Genomic DNA, 21,119 nt, shown 5'->3' on the forward strand with positions numbered 1-21,119 from the left:
TTTGTATAGTTCTTTTAGTTTCTACTTGGTTGATTTCAGCCCTGAGTTTGATTATTTCCTACTGTCTACTCCTCTTGGGTGAATTTGCTTCCTTTTGTTTTAGAGCTTTTAGGTGTGGTGGCGAGCTGCTAGTGTGTGCTCTCTCTACTTTCTTTTTGGCAGCACTCAGAGCTATGAGTTTTCCTCTTAGGAATGCTTTCATAGTGTCCCATAAGTTTGAGTATGTTGTGGCTTCTTTTTCATTAAATTCTAAAAGTCTTTAATTTATTTATTTATTTTTTCTTTGACCATATTTTCATTTTGTAGAGTGTTGTTCAGCTTCCATGTCAGTGTTAGCTTTCTATTATTTATGTTTATATTAAAGATCACCCTTAGTTAGTGGTAATCTGATAGGGTGCATGAGATAATTTCAATGTATTTGTATCTGTTGAGACCCGTTTTGTGACCGATTATATGGTCAGTTTTGGAGAAGGTACCATGAGGTGCTGAGAACAAGGTATATCCTTTTGTTTTAGGAAATGTTCTGTAGATATCTGTTAAATCCATTTGTTTCATAACTTCTGTTAGTTTCAATGCGTCTTTGTTTAACTTTTGTTTCCAGGATCTGTCATTGATAAGATTGGGGTGTTAAAGTCTCTCACTATTTTTGTGTGCAGTTAATGTATGCTTTGAGCTTTACTAAAGTTTCTTTAATGAATGTGGATGCCCTTGCATTTGGAGCATAGGTATTCAGAATTGACAGTTCATCCTGGAAGATTTTTCCTTTGATGAGTATGAAGTTCCCCTCCTTGTCTTTTTTGATAACTTTGGGTTGGAAGTCGATTTTATTTTAATTAGAGTGGCTACTCCAGCTTGTTTCTTTGGACTGTTTTCTTGGAAAATTGTTTTCCAGCCTTTTACTCTGAGATAGTATATACCTTTGTGCCTGAGGTGGGTTTCCAGTATGCACCAAAATGTTGGGTCCTGTTTATGTAGGCAGTCTGTTAGTCTGTGTCTTTTTATTGGGTAATTGAGTCAATTGATATTAAGAGATATTAAGAAAAAGTAATTGTTGCTTCTTATTATTTTTGTTGTTATAGTTGGGATTCTGTTCTAGTGTCTGTCTACTTTTAGGTTTGTTGATGGATTACTTTCTTGCTTTTTCTAGGGTGTCCTTTCCCTCCTTGTGTTGGAGTTTTCCTTTCATTATCCTTTGAAGGGCTGGATTCGTGGAAAGATATTGTGTGAATTTGGTTTTTTCATGGAATACTTTGGTTTCTCCATCTATGGTAATTGAGAGTTTTGCCGGGTATATTAGCCTGGGCTGGCATTTGTTTTCTCTTAGGGTCTATATAACATCTGTCCATGATCTTCTGGCTTTCATAGTCTCTGGTGAGAAGTCTGGTGTAATTCTGATAGGTCTGCCTTTGAATGTTACTTGACCTTTTTCCCTCACTTCTTTTAATATTCTATCTTTATTTAGTGCATTTGTTGTCCTGATTATTATGTGTCGGGAGAAATTTCTTTTCTGGTCCAGTCTATTTGAAGTTCTGTAGGCTTCTTGTTTTTTCATGGGCATCTCTTTCTTTAGGTTAGGGAAGTTTTCTTTAATTATGTTGTTGAAGATATTTACTGACCCTTTTTGTTGAAAATCCTCATTCTCCAAAATTAACCATATAATCTTCATTCTCATCTATACCTATTATTCTCAGGTTTGGTCTTCTCATTGCATCCTTTATTTCCTGGATGTTTTGGGTTAGGATCTTTTTGTATTTGCATTTTCCTTGATTGTTGTGTCCATGTTTTCTATGGCATCTTCTGCACCTGAGATTCTCTCTTCCATCTCTTGAATTCTGTCTTTCCTAGGATTTTTATCTCCAGAGTTTTCTTCCTTTGTGATTTATTGTTTCTACTTCCATTTTTAGATCCTGGAATGTTTTGTTCAATTCTTTTACCTGTTTGGTATTGTTTTCCTGTAACTCTTTAAGGGATTTTTGTGTTTCCTCTTTTAGAGCTTCTAGCTGTTTACCTGTGTTTTCCTGTATTTCATTCTTAATGTCTTCCACCATCATCATGAGAAGTCACTTTAGATTCACATCTTGCTTTTCTGGTGTGATGGTGTATCCAGGACTTGCTATGGTGGGAGAGTTTGGTTCTGATGATGCCAAATAACATTGGTTTCTGTTGCTTCTGTTTTTACCCTTGCCTCCTGCCACCTGCCACCTGATTATCTCAAGTGCTTATTTTCCCCAGTATATCTGATTGGATCCTGTCCTTCTTATAATCCCGGATGATTCAGGACTCTTAAGAGTCCAGCTTTCTCTGTGATCCTGTGATTTTGGGCTCCTGTGAACCTGAGATTCTGGGTGTGTCAGAGTTCTTGGCAGTCAAGCTTCCTCTGAGACTCTGAGATCCTGGTGTGACCAAGCTCCTGTTATCCTGGGATCCTGGAATCCTAAGCTCCTAGGCATGTTACAGCGCCTGGAAATGATTTCTCCTCTGGGGACCGGGCTGTCTGGTATGTTCAAAACCAAGGTATACCAGCACCAATCAGAAGGAACCAAACTGCTGGTCAGGCAGGGCTCCTGTGTTCTTGCTCCTGCTGTCATAAGCCCATCACAATTGGTTTGGAACAGATGTTGTGTTCCACTCACCAGTGATGTTAAGATCCCGTGGAGAGTCCCCTGGGGACTGTGGGACCATCCGTCGAATTCGCGCCCAACGTGACCCAGAGCTGGTGCCAACCGGAAGGGTGACTATAGAATCCTTAAATTTATGCTAGTCATTATTGAACCCTTTATATAAAGGGCTACAATTAAGGCCCTGCAAGTCTTCATGTATCATAAGCTATTTCCAACTAGGAAATAATATAGGCATAAAGCAGACTTACAATCTTTAAAAATATTCTTTGCTGCTATAAAACCATTATCTCTTAACTAACAGCCATAAACTGGGAATGAACTTTTTATGGTACATACAAGAACAGAAGATTAAGTATTGACTAAGTCTATCTATACTGTACTTCAGTACTAATGAGACACTAGACAGGTGTTTTATCTGTTAACATAACGTGTTAACTTAAACATAAGAAGTATAGATTTAAATTCTCGATGAACCTGTGGAGGTAATTGTGGGCCTCGGTACCAGAGGTTTTCCACGGAGATCTCTGGCCAGGCATGCAGGGAGGGGAAGTCACTCCCCCACCCCCACCCCCGTGTCCTTCAGCTCTACCTCCGTCTCTGCTGTGCCAGACCTATGCTATACTAGGACCAGGCTATCTGTGCACAATCCACCACCCCACAGGTAATGCCAGATAATGTTTAGTTAGATAACAAGTCTTAATTGAAACTCATATAAATGTCTCTGGTGCGACTTCTTATTCAATTTTTGGTTTGAATTTATTTTTGAACTTATTGTTACCATCTAAAAAAAGATGCTTGAAATACCATGTGATCATGTATACAAGAACAAGAAATGATGAGACAGATCAGAAGAATAGAGGACAGAGAGAACAAAGCAGAGAAAAGCAGATAAATATAACAGGGCTGAGAAGAGAGCAGTGTAAAGGAGAGAAAGGGAGAGAGATGGGTCTTTTCTTAAAGTTAGGCTTTTCCTTAAGATCAAGAAAGAGACAGGTTTTTCCCCCCAGGCCTTTCCCCCCTTTTTTCTTTCTCTCAGAAATAATAAAAATAATAATAAATAATAAAAGTTAGAAGCTATTTCAAAGTGGTTGTTTATTTCTGCAACAAACTCTAGCTTACAAGGAGTTAATGAAATCCCCAGCCTCAGGACTGGGAAACTTGGAGTATTTCCATGGGGGAAGGGGGCACAAAGAATGTCTTTACTTAATGTTCTGCTGTGTGAGTGTTCATTGCCTGAGGTCTTTGGCTTCTGGCCTCAGAATAACTTAAGAGTCAACTGGTAAATGTTATTTTATAGTAAGGTTAAGTAAAGGTTATTTATTATATTAATCAACCTTTAGCTCACAAAACTGAATTTTTCTTCCTCCTCCCCACTGATCCTGCACCACTGATGCTTCTCCAATTGACTTAATTCCAGGAAGATTCCATGAGCAGGCCAGGCTCCTGGCAACCTCCGAAAGTGTAAGCCAGCTACAATGAAATGCTTGTCTTTATGAGATTTGTAGTGGTCATAGTATCTCTTCAATGTAATAAAAACCATAAGTCTAGGTCTTTAATCCACTTGGACTGAAATTTATGCAGGTTGATAGATTTGGATTTACTTGCATTCATCAACAAGGAAGTTCAGTTAGACAAGTACCATTTGTTGAAGATGCTTTCTTTTTTCCATGGTGTATTTCTGACTTTTTTTTTAAAATCAAAAATCAGGTGTCCATATGTAAGTGGAGTTTAGTCTGGGTCGTTCATGTATATTATTATATAACTTAAAAATAATGATACTTTGACTTCTTTCTCTCTAAGTTTTTTTTTTTTCTTGATCTCATTTATTTCTATTCTTACTCTGACTAGAACTTAATTTACTACATTGAACGTACAAGGAGAGAGTGGACAGCCTTGACTTGTTCCTAATTTTAGTAGAATCACTTTGAGTTTCTCTTCACTTAATTTGCTTTTAACTGTTAACTTGCTGGAGCTCACCTTAAATATGTTTCAATATGTTCCTTGTGTTCCAAATCTATCCATGGATCATGTCAAAGGCTTCTAATGCAATGATAATGAGGATTTTTTTCTTTCAGTTTATCTGATAGATTACATTGATTTTATTATATATGCTTCCTGACTTGATGATATGGACTGAACTTCTGACCCTGTATGTCAACCCCAATTAAATGTTGTCCTTTATAAAAGTTGTCTTTATCCTGGTGTCTCTTGACAGCAATGGAAACTCTATAACTACAATATACATGTAGCAGTACATCAGTCATAGATTCCATTCTTGATCTTTCCAGTTGTTGACTTTTGGCTGGCTTCCAGTGTCAGCTATGCATTTCTTTTGTGGGCTGACCTCAATTCAAGCCAGAAAGGCTTTTGTTATTTACAAAATAGTTGTGGCACTATTGTGCTGGTCAGGATACTATGCCCCAAGGGTGAGTGTTATAACACTAGAGGTTAGCATGTGAGGATAGCCACTAATGATTTTTTTGCCCAGCAGTTTACAGAGCACTTTTAGTAGTTTGAATCCTATACTAGCATATCCATAACATTTTTAGACAATGAATGGTCTACTGACTTCTCAACTTATTCTCTAAGAACGTGTAAAACAAAGCAATATTTTCTTGTATTTTTATATAGCTTATTAAGAGTATTATCACATTGGAGCTTTCTTGTGGAATGCTTGTAGTTTTTGAATAAACAATTGTGTTTCCCAAATTATGTAATTTGGGAAAAATTTGCTTTCCTTCTTATTTGTCACATTGAAAGTGTTGTAGGTCTTGCTTGCTCTTTGTAAGCAATGATCTACTGTTACGGGTTATTGTGGAGCAATTACACATCCTTGATTTTCTTCTGAGTATAGTCAAATGATTGTTGGCTACTATCTTGATTATACTGTGGTATGTTCCTTCTGCTCTCATGTGGGGTGATGAACTGTGCCAGGAAACATGGTAAAGTAGAGCGAGCCTGAGGCTCCACTAATCAGGTACCCACCTGAGAGAGGATAGGCACCTCCCTGCTACCTCTTAGATTTCTAGCCAGGAACACATGCCATACTCCTATATTGGTCATGTAGCCCAAAACGGAGTTCTCCATGCTAATGAGGTACCTAGAGGCCTTGAGGGTTTAGCCAATAAGCTTCTCTTGCCAGACATTTCTTCCTGCAAAAGGTATTTAATCTTTGTTCCACCCTGAGAGGTTGGTACACATCCATTTTTCACAGTGAACATGGATAACCATGGACTGTCTCTTTCCTTGAGAACCACCATGGGGAGCAAGGAGAAGGCCATTGCCTATAGAGCTGCAGTTTAAGTCTTTCCTAGAAGGTCTGTGCCCCTAGACAACTGCTGCCAAGCTAAGGAAATCACCAATGAGCTAAGCTGGAACTCCTATTTACCCCTAACCTTGGGCTAGACATCATCCTCAGCTTGCAGGCCCCTGACTCCACTCTCAGCTTCTAACAACTCAGCTATGCCTAGATGTCTAGGAGTTTGGGAGCCCTGGTCCAGACCTTGTTGCAGGCCTGTGGACCCCTGACACTTTGTCCCCAACATTTCTGTGTGGCTCTTCAAAAGCAACTGTAGGGCCAGAAGTCAGGGAACCCTAACTTTAGCTCCCTATCTTAGACTGTGTCTTCCCACCCCCAGAGAAGTCTATCAGTGCTTCCCTGAGGCCCAGCACCTGAGCGCTCCAGTGTTGGGAAAACATGGACTGATATGCTAATATTCTTCCGTGCTTTCATAGTGATCTAATGTGGTAATTTGCCTAAGGTATTTCTTGGATATGTTGACATGGTTTTGTGTCCTCTGTCACTTATTACATATTTTGTGCCTTGAATTATTTGGTTTGTGTGTGGTTGAAACAGTCTTGTATTGGCATGAAATCAACTTTTGTTCCCTTTCTGTATCCATTAGAAAAAAACCTGTTGGTCAATGTATATCCTTGCAACTGTTCTATGATTATTTGTTTTGGTGGTTTTGTTTTTTGTTTATTGTTGTTTTGCTCATCTGCTTTCTGTATCAAGGTAAAGACAGCTTTTTGTGATGACTGTATAACATTCCTTTTCATTCTGTATTATGCAATATTCTCTTCAAGATTATTAGAGCTTTTTCTAAAAGAATTGCTGAGTCTGACCAGTCCTCAGACATTTTTTACTGGAAACGCTGAGTCAGCACTTGTGTGGCCTAGTTTTAGGACATAAAAAGTTTATTTTCAATTGTTTATAGGAAACTAGAGTTTCCTCTTTAATTCTCAGTAGTTTTGTATAACTTTCTACAGCATGTCATCCTTCTGGTGTTTCCCATTGTCAACCTAAACTATATCGACAGTGGCATAGAATGAAACCATATAAGTGTTTGTTAAATGTCTGGAGAACTATTTAATATGAGAGAAATATAAGGCCAATATAATACATTGAATGAGTTGCATATATTGCTAATTTTATGGTCATGACAACTTTGTGTAGTAATAGTATTTTAACATTCAGAATGAATCATTATCTTTGAGACATACATAAATGTATGTTTATATGTATGTACATATTTGTATGCTTGAGTGTAGGTGTATATGTATAGGTATATATGACAGGAGTCCCATTTCACACATTCTTATTTTCATGTGCAACTGTATGGGTTATCATCGTAGGGGAAATGCATAACAGTCAAGAACTGAGAAGTCTCATTGGAGCCATTACTAAATTGGGGAACCTGAGAACTGTCTGGAGCAATATTCTAAGACACAGATGTATGCATGTCCAGGATAATGTTTCCAAAAGTTATAGGATTTTGATGGATCTGACATAATGAGTACACCTTGCCTCCAAGGGCATATCCAGTAATGATTCACTTTATCTCTGTGCACATTTCTTGTGCATAGCAGCCATCAAAGAGTCTCTGCCATGCCTACTTCTTGATGATTCTGCCTTGACATTACCTAGAACAGTTATTTTCCACTTGTGAGTTGTGACCCTTCAGGGTTAATTGACTCTATAATAAGGGTCACCTAAGCCTACCATAAACACATATTTCTGATGGTATTAGTAACTGATATACCACTCCCATAGCAGTCTACAGGTGTGTCTACCACAGTAACTTACAAGTGTGTTACAAGTATATTAAAAGGTCATACCATTTAAAAGATAGAGATCCACTAGCCTAGAACATTTAGCTTGTGAATGTTCAATTTAAAGACATGCGTGTCCTGAATCGTAATATTCTACTTATAAATGCATTCATGTGGATTTCAAGTGATCAGTATTCCTACACAAAGGCAACTTAGAAAAGAGTTCAATATTGAAAGGAAGAGTAAATTAGAATGATATATTTACTTTAGGATCCATGATGATGAAAATGATAAAACATGGTACTTGGCAGGTAGAATCTCTATCTGTACTCCACAACAACAGGAAACACATGGGAAATAGATATACTGTATAAAATGACATTTGAAGAAAGGGTCAGATACTGTATTCTAGTGTGATAGCTAATCAAACTCCATTTAATGCTAGATATCCTTCTTAGTACCCACTAGCCATGTATCCCTGACTCTGGTCCTTGAATCATAAGTTGCCAGTAATAACCATGAACAGTAGTGTTTTGCAGCAGATAAGCATTTGCTTTATGTTTGTGTGTCTTAACTGCTGAGGTTTGAAAAGGCCTGAGATTGTGGTCATTTTCATTGCCACATTAAATGTTATTCTATGCTCTCCTGTTTGTAAGAACGTTGACAAGTATTCTTATATCATTTTCATTTTGGGTTCTCTTTATGTGGTTTAGAATTGTCCATGATAGAACTATATTAATTTTAGCTTTTAATTTTTGCAACCTTGATGTAAAATTTCAATTTGAATTCCAGTCTATATTGCTGAGACAGAAACTCAGAGAACAGCAAGAAGAATGAATGCTTCTCTGGTAAATGCTCCCCAGGTCAGTGTCCTGTCTGCATTTCTTTGAAAATTCTTTTTACTATTTAAACTGTTAGTTGTTAGTTCTCTACCTATAGTAATGTTATCTAAAGTGTTCATTTTCTATGATTTATCGTTGTTCTTCGCCAATAATCAAAATTAACTCTTTAGATCTTTCACTTACACTTTCAGCCTTGCCCAATTATGTTTTCACTGGATGTTATACTGTGAGGACATAAATTGCTAGGACTGAAGACCTGCAGTTCTGAAACACAATATATTGTAAATGATGTTCAAGAATGTATTTATGACCAATTTCTACATTAGATGAACTTGTTTCCTTTAATATTAGTAGGAAAGAAAGGTCTCATGTGTCATATAAATTGCATTTCAGGGATAGTCATGTTTTCAGAAGTAACTTTGTGAATTTGGATCTGTGCATACATATAAATTGACATCACAGAGCAATATATGGGAAGGGTAGAATTTATGGAAGAATAGAATTAGAATTCACTCACTGTCTCGAATTCTAATAGTAAATATTTCAGCTCCCTAGAAGCACAGATGATAGAAGGAATATGTGGCTTTCTCTTGTAATAACTTAGATGTGTTCTTAGGTTTGATGCAGATTTCAGTAATCTGGTATCTCCTTTTGGCATTTTATGTCACACAGAGAAAATAGTTTTGTTTTGACACTTGAAATCTGTCTTGGGAGACATTCTGCCCAGTGTCAGTGTGTGTGGCGGTTTGAATATACTTGGCCCATGGAGTGGCCTTGTTAGAGTAGGTGTGGCCTTGTCAGATGAAGTGTTACTGTGGGGGGTGGGCCTTAATACTCTTCTCCTGACTGCCTGAAGCCAGTTTGTTCCTGGATTCCTTTGGATGAATATATAGAACTCTTCACCTCCAGTACTAGCACTGTCTTAGTTAGGGTTTTACTGCTGCAAACGGATACCATGACCAAGGCAAATTTTATAAGGACAACATTTAATTGGGGCTGATGTACAGGTTCAGAGGTTCAATCCATTATCATCAAGGTGGAAACATGGCAGCATCCAGGCAGGCATGGTGCAGGAGAAACTAAGAATTCTACATCTTCATCTGAAGGCTGCTAAAAGCTCACTTCCAGGCAGCTATGACTAGGATATTAAAGCACACACCCTCAATGATAGACCTACTCTAACAAGGCCATACCTCCTAATAGTGCCACTCCCTGGCCTAAGCATATATAAATCATCACAAGCACTGTGCCTGCCTTGACTCTGCCATGGTTCCCATCAGAATGATAACGACTGAACCTCAGAACCTATAAGCCAGCCCCAATTAAATGTTGTCCTTTATAAGAGTTGCCTTTGTATTGGTGTCTCTTCATAACAATAAAACCCTAAGACAGTGAGGAAAGATCTCAGATATAAATGGTTATTTTCTTTTTCTCTTTGGTTTCATTTTTTTTTTTTATAAATAGTATAAACACTATTGTCTCTAACTTTGTAGTGCAGCATGTAGAATATATTAGTAAAAATTTTCTGGAGTGTATTTCCTTGGTCCTGTGGAAAAGTCATCAACTTCAAGCATGAATGAATGTTCCCTATTATATTGTTCTCTCTCTTTTCTTTAGCAGAAAGAATGTTCAATCCACCCTATGTCTTTTCTCTCTCCCAAGATATGTATTACATAGGGAACAAAATCTGAAGGGTTGTGGTGATATTTCTTTGCAGTAATATTTTAAGAATATAAGTGTTCATCTGCATATTTTTATGTACACTGAATGATACATTATGCTCCTTTTCCCAAGTTCAACATCAAGCCCTGGGGACTGAAGTTACCCATGGCAGTGAGCTACAATGTGTGTTGAAAGAAAAGAAAATATATTTAACATTTTAAGATTCAAAATTTCAGTTAAGTCAGTCTTATAAGCAATAATGTTTTTTAAAAATTCTGAATAATTAGTATAATTCTTTCTCAATTAAAAAACTTGGTTAGATCAAATAAAATGATTCTACATCATCTGAATGTACTGTCACATATGCCATTTCTTTACACATACAGTAATTATTCATAGTGAAAGACCATATTGAATATATGGAATTATTAATATCTGTATTGCATATGGCAATGTTGAGAAAATTTTGAATAATTTTAATGCTGTTAAATACTGTTTTTTCTATTTACTTTATTCAGAATTTTGTCTATGACAATTTTAGATAGCATCTTTTATTACAATTCAAATTTAATTTTTTTATGTATGCTGCTACATTTACTTGAATGTTTGTACATGTCATATGTATCCCTCTAGCCTGTAGAGTTCAGAAGAGTGCATTGGATTTCAAAGAATTGGGAATAAAAATCTGTTGTGTAGTTCCATGCAGATGCTAGGAAACAATTTTGGATTATAAAATCCAAATTTCAGACAGAATTTCAAATTAAGTAATGGTAGCATATCCTTCATCTGTGGCTTAGGTTGTAGAAAACATCAGAAAATTCTGTAGGGGAGGGACATTATGAATGTAAGGAATATAGTATTTAATTCTATACCTTGTCTGTATAAGAGCTGCAGTGCTTAACTTCTAACACATTTCTTCAACATTTGTAGATGTTTGTCTTGACATATTTGCCATGACTCATCACAATTTTTTTTCATATTCTTTAGGTCTTTTCTACCTAGGAAAAGACTTGTATCTAACAGCACTTGGTAAACAGGTATTTTTCATTACAGGGTCAGTTAACATTCAAGGATGTGGCTGTGGACTTCTCACAGGATGAATGGGAATATCTTGACTGTGCTCAGAGGGCATTGTATGTGGATGTGATGTTAGAGAATTACAAAAATCTCTTTTTTGTGGGTAAGAATAGTCTTCTTGTAGAATTCCTGATTCATTCATTGAATTTACCTAGTTTGTTTATGTAAACTCTCTGAAATGTCTAAAGACTTCCAGAATAAGGATAACTTTTGTTATCAACAAAACTTTTTCATTTTCTTTCCTTTATATTTCTCTCCATTCTTTGGAAAAGGAACAGGTGTTATATTCTGTGTAATATCTCCAAACTGTGTATGTACTTTTAATCAAAACTTCCCAGTTTGAATTCTTTGAAAAGAATTTAATATTGAGAGCAAGAAAATATATTGCCATATACATATTAATTGGAATATTTTAATTTTATTATTTAAATTTAGGTATTTAGTTATGAATTTTAAAAATGCAGAATATTTTGAATAGAGAAAGATCTGTTGGTTGTGAGAATTTTGTTATAGCTTGTTTATTTACTTTTTACCTGTGGTCTCTTATGTTTAGTACTGGTACAACACGGTTTCTTTTTGGTTTTGCTTTGTTTTTTTATTACCTTTATTTTTTAAAGTTGTTACCCTCCTCTCAGTCCACCCCCATAGTTCCTCATCCCATTCCTCCTCCTCACTGTCTTCAAGAGGATGTCCTCCCCACTCCCAGCCCTCACCACTCTCTGGGGCCTCAAGTCTCTTGAGGATTAGGTGCATCTGAGATCTGTCAGACATGGAGCCACCAACCAGGCAGCATACATGAGCTCCTTCTAGGCCCCTGACAAATATACAGCAAAGGACTGCCTGGTCTGGCCTCAGTGGGAGAAGATGTACAACGTGTTTTTTATATCATGAGTTTCATGCCAATAGGGATTACATAATGAATTCCTAGCTGGCCAAAACTACACAGTGTCACTGGGTCACAACACATAAAGAAGAAAATAGAGAAATTTTGTTTATGTGATCCTTCAGTGAGCTCCTTTTTCAAAGTTCTTTACTCCTCAATCACCTATTCACCCACCCTTCTGCAAAGTAATGTGTTAAATAAAAATTAGAAGGCCATTTATATTTCCAGTCATTTTATATAGAAGACATTTGTGGTTCTTCTAAGCATCCATGTAATGATTATGAAACAAAGACCTCTCTTGAGATCTCTATCCTTGAGAATGGCTAATTTACCTGAGAAAACTTCAGCAAGCACAGGATAGTCTCTTACTCATCGGTTGATACTTGTCATCTCTAATTGTACTTTTTTTCAGAGAGTCATCACTTAACTCATAAATATGAGAACATCTTGGATGAAGACACACAGTGTATTGTCCACGAGCATATGAATCTCCAGTCTTATAAATGTCATGAACTTGGAAAACTCATTCATGAACACACCCAAAGTACATCTTATAGAGCTAGTCATAAAAATATATCTCTTGAATCATCATATGTAAACAGACATGGTTCTATGAACACCAAAGAACCTTGCAGATGTAAAAACTGTGTAAACTGTTTAAATTTGTGTTCTATCATTAGTCTTTATCAAGGAATCCACATAGGACAAAAAGAACATAACACAGAGCTTGATAAGGCTTTTGACACTAAACATGAACTCACGCTTAAACAAACCAATAGTGGAAATAAACCTTACAAATGCAGTAAATGTGACAAATGCTTCACCCGTAAAGGAGATCTCTGGAGTCATCAGAGAATTCATACAGGAGAGAAACCTTACAAATGTAGCAAATGTGACAAATGCTTTACCCGCAAAGGAGACGTTATTATTCATGAGAGAATTCATACGGGAGAGAAACCTTACAAATGTAGTGAATGTGGCAAATGCTTTACCCACAAAGGTGGTCTTAGAAGTCATCAAAGAATTCATACAGGAGGGAAACCTTACAAATGTTGTGAATGTATCAAATCTTTTAACCGGAAACGCAATCTTAGAATTCATCAGAGAATTCATACAGGAGAGAAACCTTACAAATGTACTGAATGCACCAAATGCTTTACACGCAAAGGAGATCTTATTATTCATCATAGAATTCATACAGGAGAGAAACCTTACAAATGTAATGAATGTGACAAATGCTTTACTGTCAAAAGTGACCTTGGAATTCATCAGCGGATTCATACAGGAGGGAAACCTTACAAATGTAATGAATGTGTTAAATCTTTTACACAGAAAGGCAATCTTAGAAGACATCAGAGAATTCATACAGGAGAGAAACCTTACAAATGTAGTGAATGTAACAAATGTTTCACCCAGAAAGATATTCTTAGAAGACATCAGAGAATTCATACAGGAGAGAAACCTTACAAATGTAGTGAATGTGACAAATGTTTTACCCAGAAAGGCGATCTTAGAAGACATCAGAGAATTCATACAGGAGAGAAACCTTATAAGTGTAGTGAATGCGACAAATGTTTTACCCTGAAAAGTGAGCTTAGAATTCATCAGCGAATTCATATAGGAGGTAAATTATACAATTGTAGTGAATGTGACCAAAGTTTTACCCAAAAATGCAGTCTTGGTATTCATCAGAAAACACATGCAGCAGAGAAACTGTATAAATATGGTGAATGTGATAAATTCCTAACCCCGAAATGTAATCTTAACATTCATCAGAGAATGCATACAGTAGAGAAACACTACAAATTAGGTGAATGATACAAATCTGTTACAAAGAAAAATCATTTTAGAAGTCATCAGAGAGTATGTACAGGAGAGAGACCTTACAAATGTAAATGTGCAAATCCTTCACTGTTGACTTATCTCTTAGAAGACATCAGAGAACACATAGGGGAGAGAAACCATGCAGAAACTCTGTATGAGGAAAATTCTTTTCCAGAATCTCAGGTCTAAAAAAAAGTATCTTGTATTCCTGGTGAGGAAAAAGTTTCCACTTTGAAAAGTCTCGTATATACTTTATGCAAGCGGTATTTTTGTGGCACTTCAAGCTCTGCACTAGAGAATTGTTATGAACATAAGAAACTTGTGAAAACCATTATATAAATATACAAATCTTATTAAATATCAAGCACCTATGCTAAGAGAACCTCCTGAAATGTGACAATGAAAGAATTTTTTCTTTAAATCTTTTTACTTGCTCACTCTTCAAATAGTTCATAATAAAATCCAAGTGGGGAAGCCAGAAAAAATGTGATATTCTATAACAGTTCCTTGGAAACTGAGATATCCATTGCAAAGGGAATTACCCACTGATTAAGATTGGTAATACTCCTCTCAAAATAATGACACCAATAGCATTCTGTATGTCTAATTCAAATGACAAAAACTCAAACTTCTTAAAAGATGATATGGCAAACTAAGCCACAAAGATAGGATGTTCTTTATCCTGTAGATGTGCTTACAGATATGCAGTTTCCTCCAAATGTCCAGTATTCATAAGTAATCTATATCATATGCTGGTTTCAAGTTTTAGGATAGTAACTATGTTTAAATCTTTGGCTTTGACCACTAACTCCTTACCCATACTCCTGTGTGTAACTCCAATAAATCTCATTGATTCAACAAGTTGGACTTGTTTGTTTTCAGTTTCCACTTGGGGTGTGTAGATGAATCTATATGTTGCATTTCCCCAGAAAATGTCTCTCATAAAACATAGCTGAATCCACTAAGATTTTCTGCAAACTTGTAACATAACAGTAAAATTAGAGCAGTGTGTTTCATCCTGTGGTTGGCAACCCCTTTGGGGGTGGAATGACCTCATGGGTTTTGCTCAACACTATAGGAGAACCCATATTCTCGATGGTCTTAGGAATGAGATACCATTCCTTTGTCTCCAGGTGTATCTGCATGCATAAGAATGCATTGATTTGTGTGACAGTGCTGCAGCAGTAGGAAAGTTGGAACTACTGTACTAGAAAGAATGCATTTGTATTAACTAAAATATGGAAGATTGTATTGAGTGTTCCAGGCTTACTGCCATAGTAGTACTAGGTAATGTTATAATGACTCCACACCGACAGAATGTAGAGTCTTTGAGATCCTGAGTGAAAAGCCTCTTCTCTTTTTTGAATTCAAATACGATGGAACTACCAAAGAACAAATGAAAATTTTCATATTTGTCAGTGACAGGCATCACCCACTGGGTTGTGTCCCTGTGTGCATCTTCACTCATGTTAATAGGCCTCGATTCAACCCAAATCTAATACCCTCAGAACAACGGTTCCCATGGGCAAATACTACAGACCATTGTGGTGTCCTCCTGTCCTGTTGTACTCAATACTCCACTTTATGTACTACAGAAAATTAATTTGATTTGTTGTTTTTGTTAAATAATTTACAGAATGCTAATATTATACACACCCCAAAATACTTATTGTGAATCAAAACTCAGTAACTGCTTTACAAACATACTTCCTTCATCTTAATTTCATGTGTGAGTATATTCTTACAAATATCATGAGATTATGAAGCTTTCAAAAGCTACCCCATGAACAGTAGATGAGGTACATGTTCACTAACAGTTTAGAAATCCCAAATGTGTCCTGGAAATTCATTTTTAAGAACTGAAAAACAAGGAGAAAGTCTTCCCTTCAAACCAAACATTATATTAGAATAGTAAATTGAAAAAGACTTAGAAAACTTGAACCTTTAGGCAAAGTGGTATATTAATAGTGAACACATCCATATAATTACATAATTTTTTGCTGATTTATAAAAATAAGGAAGTCATTTAACTCATGAGAAATCAGTGGGAAAATGATGTTGCTTTCTGTTTGAGTTGAGTTGTTGGTTGAAACATGAGCTCATTTTGAGTAGAATCTTGAGTACATAGAAGCCTCTCCTTTCAAATGATCATAAATAATTTCTATCAGTTGCTGCATGGCAGACGTTGAAACTCTCACAACAGGCAGTTGACAGTTAGGTGTCTGGACTGGCCCTTAAAATTCTGAAAATTGCAACCAGCTGGAATGTCTCTGGTGATTTCAACTTCACATGTTTAATGAACCTAGTACTCACTGCTTGATGACCTTGGGATCCTTATCCTGAATCCTAAATGGTAAGTTTTTAAACTTTTATACAGTTAAAAGATAGGATGAAACTTGAGACTATCATTCTGAGTGAGGTAACCCAGATCCAAAAGGATATACATGGTATGTACTCACTTATAAGTGGATATTAGCCTTAAAATACAGGTACCATGTTACACTCCACAGACCCAAATAAGCTAAACAAGAAGGAAGGTCCAAGGGAAGAAGCTTGACTCTCACTTAGAAGGGGAAATAAAATAGTCATAAGGGCAGATGGAGGAAAGAATGGGGAGGGGAATGGAGGATGCAAGATTAGGTGTGGGGGAGGACAGGAGAGATGGATAGATGGCCATAAAAATGAATGTAAATCTGTATCTGATTGGGGTGAGGAGGTAGGGAACATCTCCAGAATGAGAAAGAAACCTGGGATAAAGGAGGTGCCCAAGAATCAATGGGGGTGACATTAGCTGTGACTCACTCGCTGCGGGTATGGAACCTGAAGTGGCTACCTCCTGCAGGCAGACAGGAACACCAGTGGAGCAATAGAGACCCCAACCCAAACACAAAATTTCAATTCAAAATTTATACTGTCTATCAGCAGTACAGGCATTGGGAATGGAGCAGAAGCTGAAGGAATGGCCAACCAATAACTGGCACAACTTGAGACCCATCCTATCAGCAAGCACCCATCTCTAACACTATTAATGGTACTCTGTCATGCTGGCAGACAGGAGTATGTTGTCCTCTGAGATGCCCCACCTAGCAGCTGACTCAGACATATACAGACACAATAACCAAACAGTGGGTGGTGTTTGGAGACTTTTACACAAGAACAGGAGGAAGGATTGCGGCTCCTGAAAGGGATAGGAACTCTGTGAAGACAAGAGTCAACTAATCTGTATCCTTGTGTCTCTCAGTATCTGAGCCACCAAAGAAAATATACAGGCTCAACCTAGGCCTCCCTGCTTATATGTAACAGATGTGCAGCTTGTTCTTCATGTTGGTCTCAAATAACTGGCTGTGCCAAAAGCTGTTGCCTGTACTTGGGATATATTCTGCTAGTTGGGCTGCTTTGTCTGGCCTCAGTGGAAGAGAAAGCACTTAGCCTGGCAGAGAATAGGGTTGAAGGAATACCCAGGGTAGCCCCCATCCACTCAGAGAAGAAGAGGAGAGGTAGATTTGGGAAGGATTGTGGAAACGGGCGATGGGGTTGGGGACCAGTGGGCAAGATGTAAAATTAATAAGTTAAAAGAAAAAGATTGTAACCCACGGGATGTCTAGACCAAGGCCTAAAGTAAGCAGTTGAGTCAGAACAGCATTCTAAAGAGAGGACTGATCAAGAGTCCCTGGTACATTTTCCAAAACTGTTCCTGCTTCCTCTTATTGTTTAACTGTTACCCTAAAATATTAACAAGACGCTAATTCTAATTCTGTAATATTGACTAAACTATGATTGCTTTAAAAAACACAAAAAAATCAAAAGCAATTACATAATTGTGTAGGAGAAAATCTACAGAGTTGAGACAAATGTAGTTTATGTATTTAATAACTCCAGCCTTGGTTTCAACCTTTTGCAACATCTCTCCAACTGGCAAAGGAAACAGATTTGATTTTGATCTTTTAAATTTAAGTTTCATCCTGTGGGTTCTTTCTCAGAGATCTTGAAATCTACAAGAGAAGAAAGCATAAATGAACAATTCCAGAAGTTTTGTAATTACAAGAGCTTTTGGGATAGCCACCCCCTCTCCAGCTCCAGCTGTTCAGGACACACATGAAGACCAAGCTGAACATCTGCTGCATATGGGTGGGGACGACTAGATCTAGCCTGTGTTCTTTGGTTGGTGGTTCAGACTCTGAGAGCCCCAAGGGCCCAGGTTAGTTGACTCAGTTCGTCTTCCTGTGGAATTCCTATCTTTTTCTCGGGCCACAATCCTGTTTCCTAGCAAACTGCCTAAGAAGCAAGCTAGAATAGCCATTCTAATATTGAATAAAATAGACTTTCAACAAAAATTAATTAAAGCAGACAGTGAAGGACACTTCATACTCATCAAAGGTAAAATCTAACAACAAAAGTTGTTTTTAAGTGCTCAATGTAAGCAGGCCTGTTACTGCTAAAATTCCTGCTGTATGTTCTACATTAATATCTTCTAAAACTTGATCCAGTAAATAGCAGTATGAGGAGAATTACTAGGAAGCCAGATACTTATTTAGGTCATTATGTAATTGAAGTGACACTAAAAAGCCATTTTATCCTTCCATCACAGATTTCCACTATTAAGAGCCAACTATCAAATTACTTCATTGGCAACAGTGACTTCGGGGAAAACAATTCAGAAATTCTGAATTCTGTAAGGAAATAGGAAGTTGGTGGTCATCCCATTATTAATAGCGTAAAGCAGAATCCATTCTCCATGGTCCTAACAGCACCTTGAAATGATTAGCTAACGCTCACACACATTTATCATTCAGAAGCCATTTTAAAGGCACTTTTAGATAAAATGGATAATTTACTTTAAAAAAATGCAGTGATGAATGCAGAGAAATCATGGCTGTCCAAGATACAGAAAATAAGCAATATGTATGGTACAATCCTTGAACAAGTAAGTTATACCATCCCACCTATGTAGTTCTGGGAACATTGAAGAAGAAGTGGGGAGGAAATAGGAATAGAGAGAGAATGGCCATGACATGCCATCCTCCTGCGTCCGTACAGTTATTTTACTAAGTAATCCAGAGCAACTGTATTTACCTTCTCTGGCCTCACTCTACACTGTCCTTAGCAGCAGTTTAGAAAAGGGCATGTTCATGGAGTCCTACGTTTTGTCTCTCAACTGTTATATATGGACATAGTTTGATAGAGTGTGTATACTCTGTGAATACTCAGCTGTGCCAACCAGGCTCTAACATATAGCAAGAAAATCATGTTCTTAAAGATGCCCCTGGTTAACATTGGTGGATCACAAACAAAAAGGATGGATATGGGCATAATGGGGAGATTAGTTGGGAGTTTGGACCAGAGATATAGAAGGTGAGATTTGGAACCAGGGAAGGTATATGTACTTAAAATGTCAAAGGGAACAAAGAAAGAAACAAATTCAATGGATTACCATATCAGTCTGTTAGGTCATTTGATGGTGGTGGTGGTGGTGGGATCTTATTTGGTTTTATGCCAAATAATACTAACTTCTTAGAGTCTGGATGCCTACACTCTTCCTATACTTTGGAGTACTTTAAGTACCCTTGGTGTTCATTCTTTGACATTCTGAAACGACTCTGAAGTGAACCTAAATGGTCCTTGCCTTTTGTGGGAACACATGTTGCCACTAATAGATAAATTTCTTCTATAATTTGAAATATGTATTTCATGTTGGTTTACCTTGTCTATATGGTATGCATCCTACTGTTCATCCATTTAGAGTTTCCAATGTAGTGCAAGTGATGACTTTAAAGTCCACATCACATGAGATCCACATCATTAATTACTAATTATGGTGTGTGTGTGTGTGTGTGTGTGTGTGTGTGTGTGTGTATCATTACTTGTTGGATTGTGAGCTAGAGCATTAAATTTGCAATCAGTCTATTCCTTCAAAAACATAACAGAATGACTAGCTGACAAATGCAGAGAACAGGTTTTGTTTTTTGGTTTTTTTTTTATATATATATATATACTTTTTCTGTGGAGAAGAAAACAAAAGCTTCACCCAGGAGAGCAAACTAGTGAGAGTATTAAGTGTTGAAACCAACAAAGATAATCACGGCCAGAGGAGAGGTGGCTGCCAGGGATGGCTCTAACCTCCGGAGCAGGAGAGAGAGCCATCTTGTATCCCAGGTCTCTCAGAGCCCAGTCTATGCAGGAAAGCTTGCAGACTGCAGAAGCAACATAGCTTCTGGGACAGGCCCCTTTGTGGGCCATCATCTTCAGCCAGAAAGCAGATCTGAGCTCCAGACCCCTGCACTCCTACACCTTCTCAGCCAGAGGAGAGGTGGCCTGCAGAGACTACTCTGACCACTGTGACTAAGGAGAGAGTTGGGCTCCCAGGAGTGCTGATGGAGGCTAACAGAACCACAAGAGGATCAAGCTCCAGCCAGAGAAAGCTATAACAACTAATGCCAGAGATTACCAGATGGTGGAAGACAAATTTAAGAATCTTACTAACAAGCAGGGCGGTGGGGGAACAAGCCTTTAATCCCACACTTGGGAGGCAGAGGCAGGCGGATTTCTGAGTTCAAGGCCAGCCTGGTTTACAGAGTTAGTTACAGGACAATCAGACAGGGCTATACAGAGAAACGCTGTCTTGAAAAACAAACAAACAAACAAACAAACAAAAAGAATCTTACTAACAGAGAGATCAAGACCACTCACTATCATCAGAACCCAGCACTCCTACCTCAGCAAGTCCTGTATACCACAACCCACCTGAAAAACAAGACTCATATTTAAAATCATATCTCATGATGATGGTAGAGGATTTTAAGAAGAGCATTAATAACTCACTTAAAGAAATACAGGAGAACACTGAGAAAGAGGTGGAAGCCCTTAAAGAATTACAGGAAAACACTGCTAACAAGTAGAAGCCATAAAAGAAGAAACACAAAAATGCCTTAAAGAATTACAGGAAAACATATCCAAACAGGTGATGGAATTCAATAAAACCATTTAAGATCTAAAAATGGAAGTAGAAACAATAAAGAAAACCCAAAAGGAGACAACTCTGGAGATAGAAACCCTAGGAAAGATATCAGGAAGCATAGATGTGAGCATCAGCAGCAGAATACAAGAGATGGAAGAGAGAATCTCGGGTGCAGAAGATCCCACAGAGAACATGGACACAAC

The 21,119-nt window shown here is 37.4% G+C and overlaps 2 protein-coding genes across 2 annotated transcripts in view; both read left to right on the forward strand.

Moving 5' to 3' along the window:
• LOC110312334 (zinc finger protein 883-like) overlaps positions 1-14,819 on the forward strand; it is a 44,979-nt gene extending 30,160 nt beyond the window's left edge. The window contains exons 2-4 of the mRNA XM_029471639.1: positions 8,466-8,536; positions 11,231-11,357; positions 12,550-14,819. Of these exons, the coding sequence (XP_029327499.1) occupies positions 8,466-8,536; positions 11,231-11,357; positions 12,550-13,955 (1,604 nt within the window). The 3' untranslated portion in view covers positions 13,956-14,819. The remainder of the gene's footprint in view (positions 1-8,465; positions 8,537-11,230; positions 11,358-12,549) is intronic.
• The window catches only part of LOC110312333 (gastrula zinc finger protein XlCGF26.1-like), an 896,486-nt gene that overhangs the window by 29,930 nt on the left and 845,437 nt on the right, over positions 1-21,119 (forward strand). The gene's annotated exons all lie outside the window — the stretch shown is intronic.

This window comes from Mus caroli, chromosome 17, assembly GCF_900094665.2.
Source record: "Mus caroli chromosome 17, CAROLI_EIJ_v1.1, whole genome shotgun sequence".
Classification (NCBI taxonomy): Eukaryota; Metazoa; Chordata; class Mammalia; order Rodentia; family Muridae; genus Mus; species Mus caroli.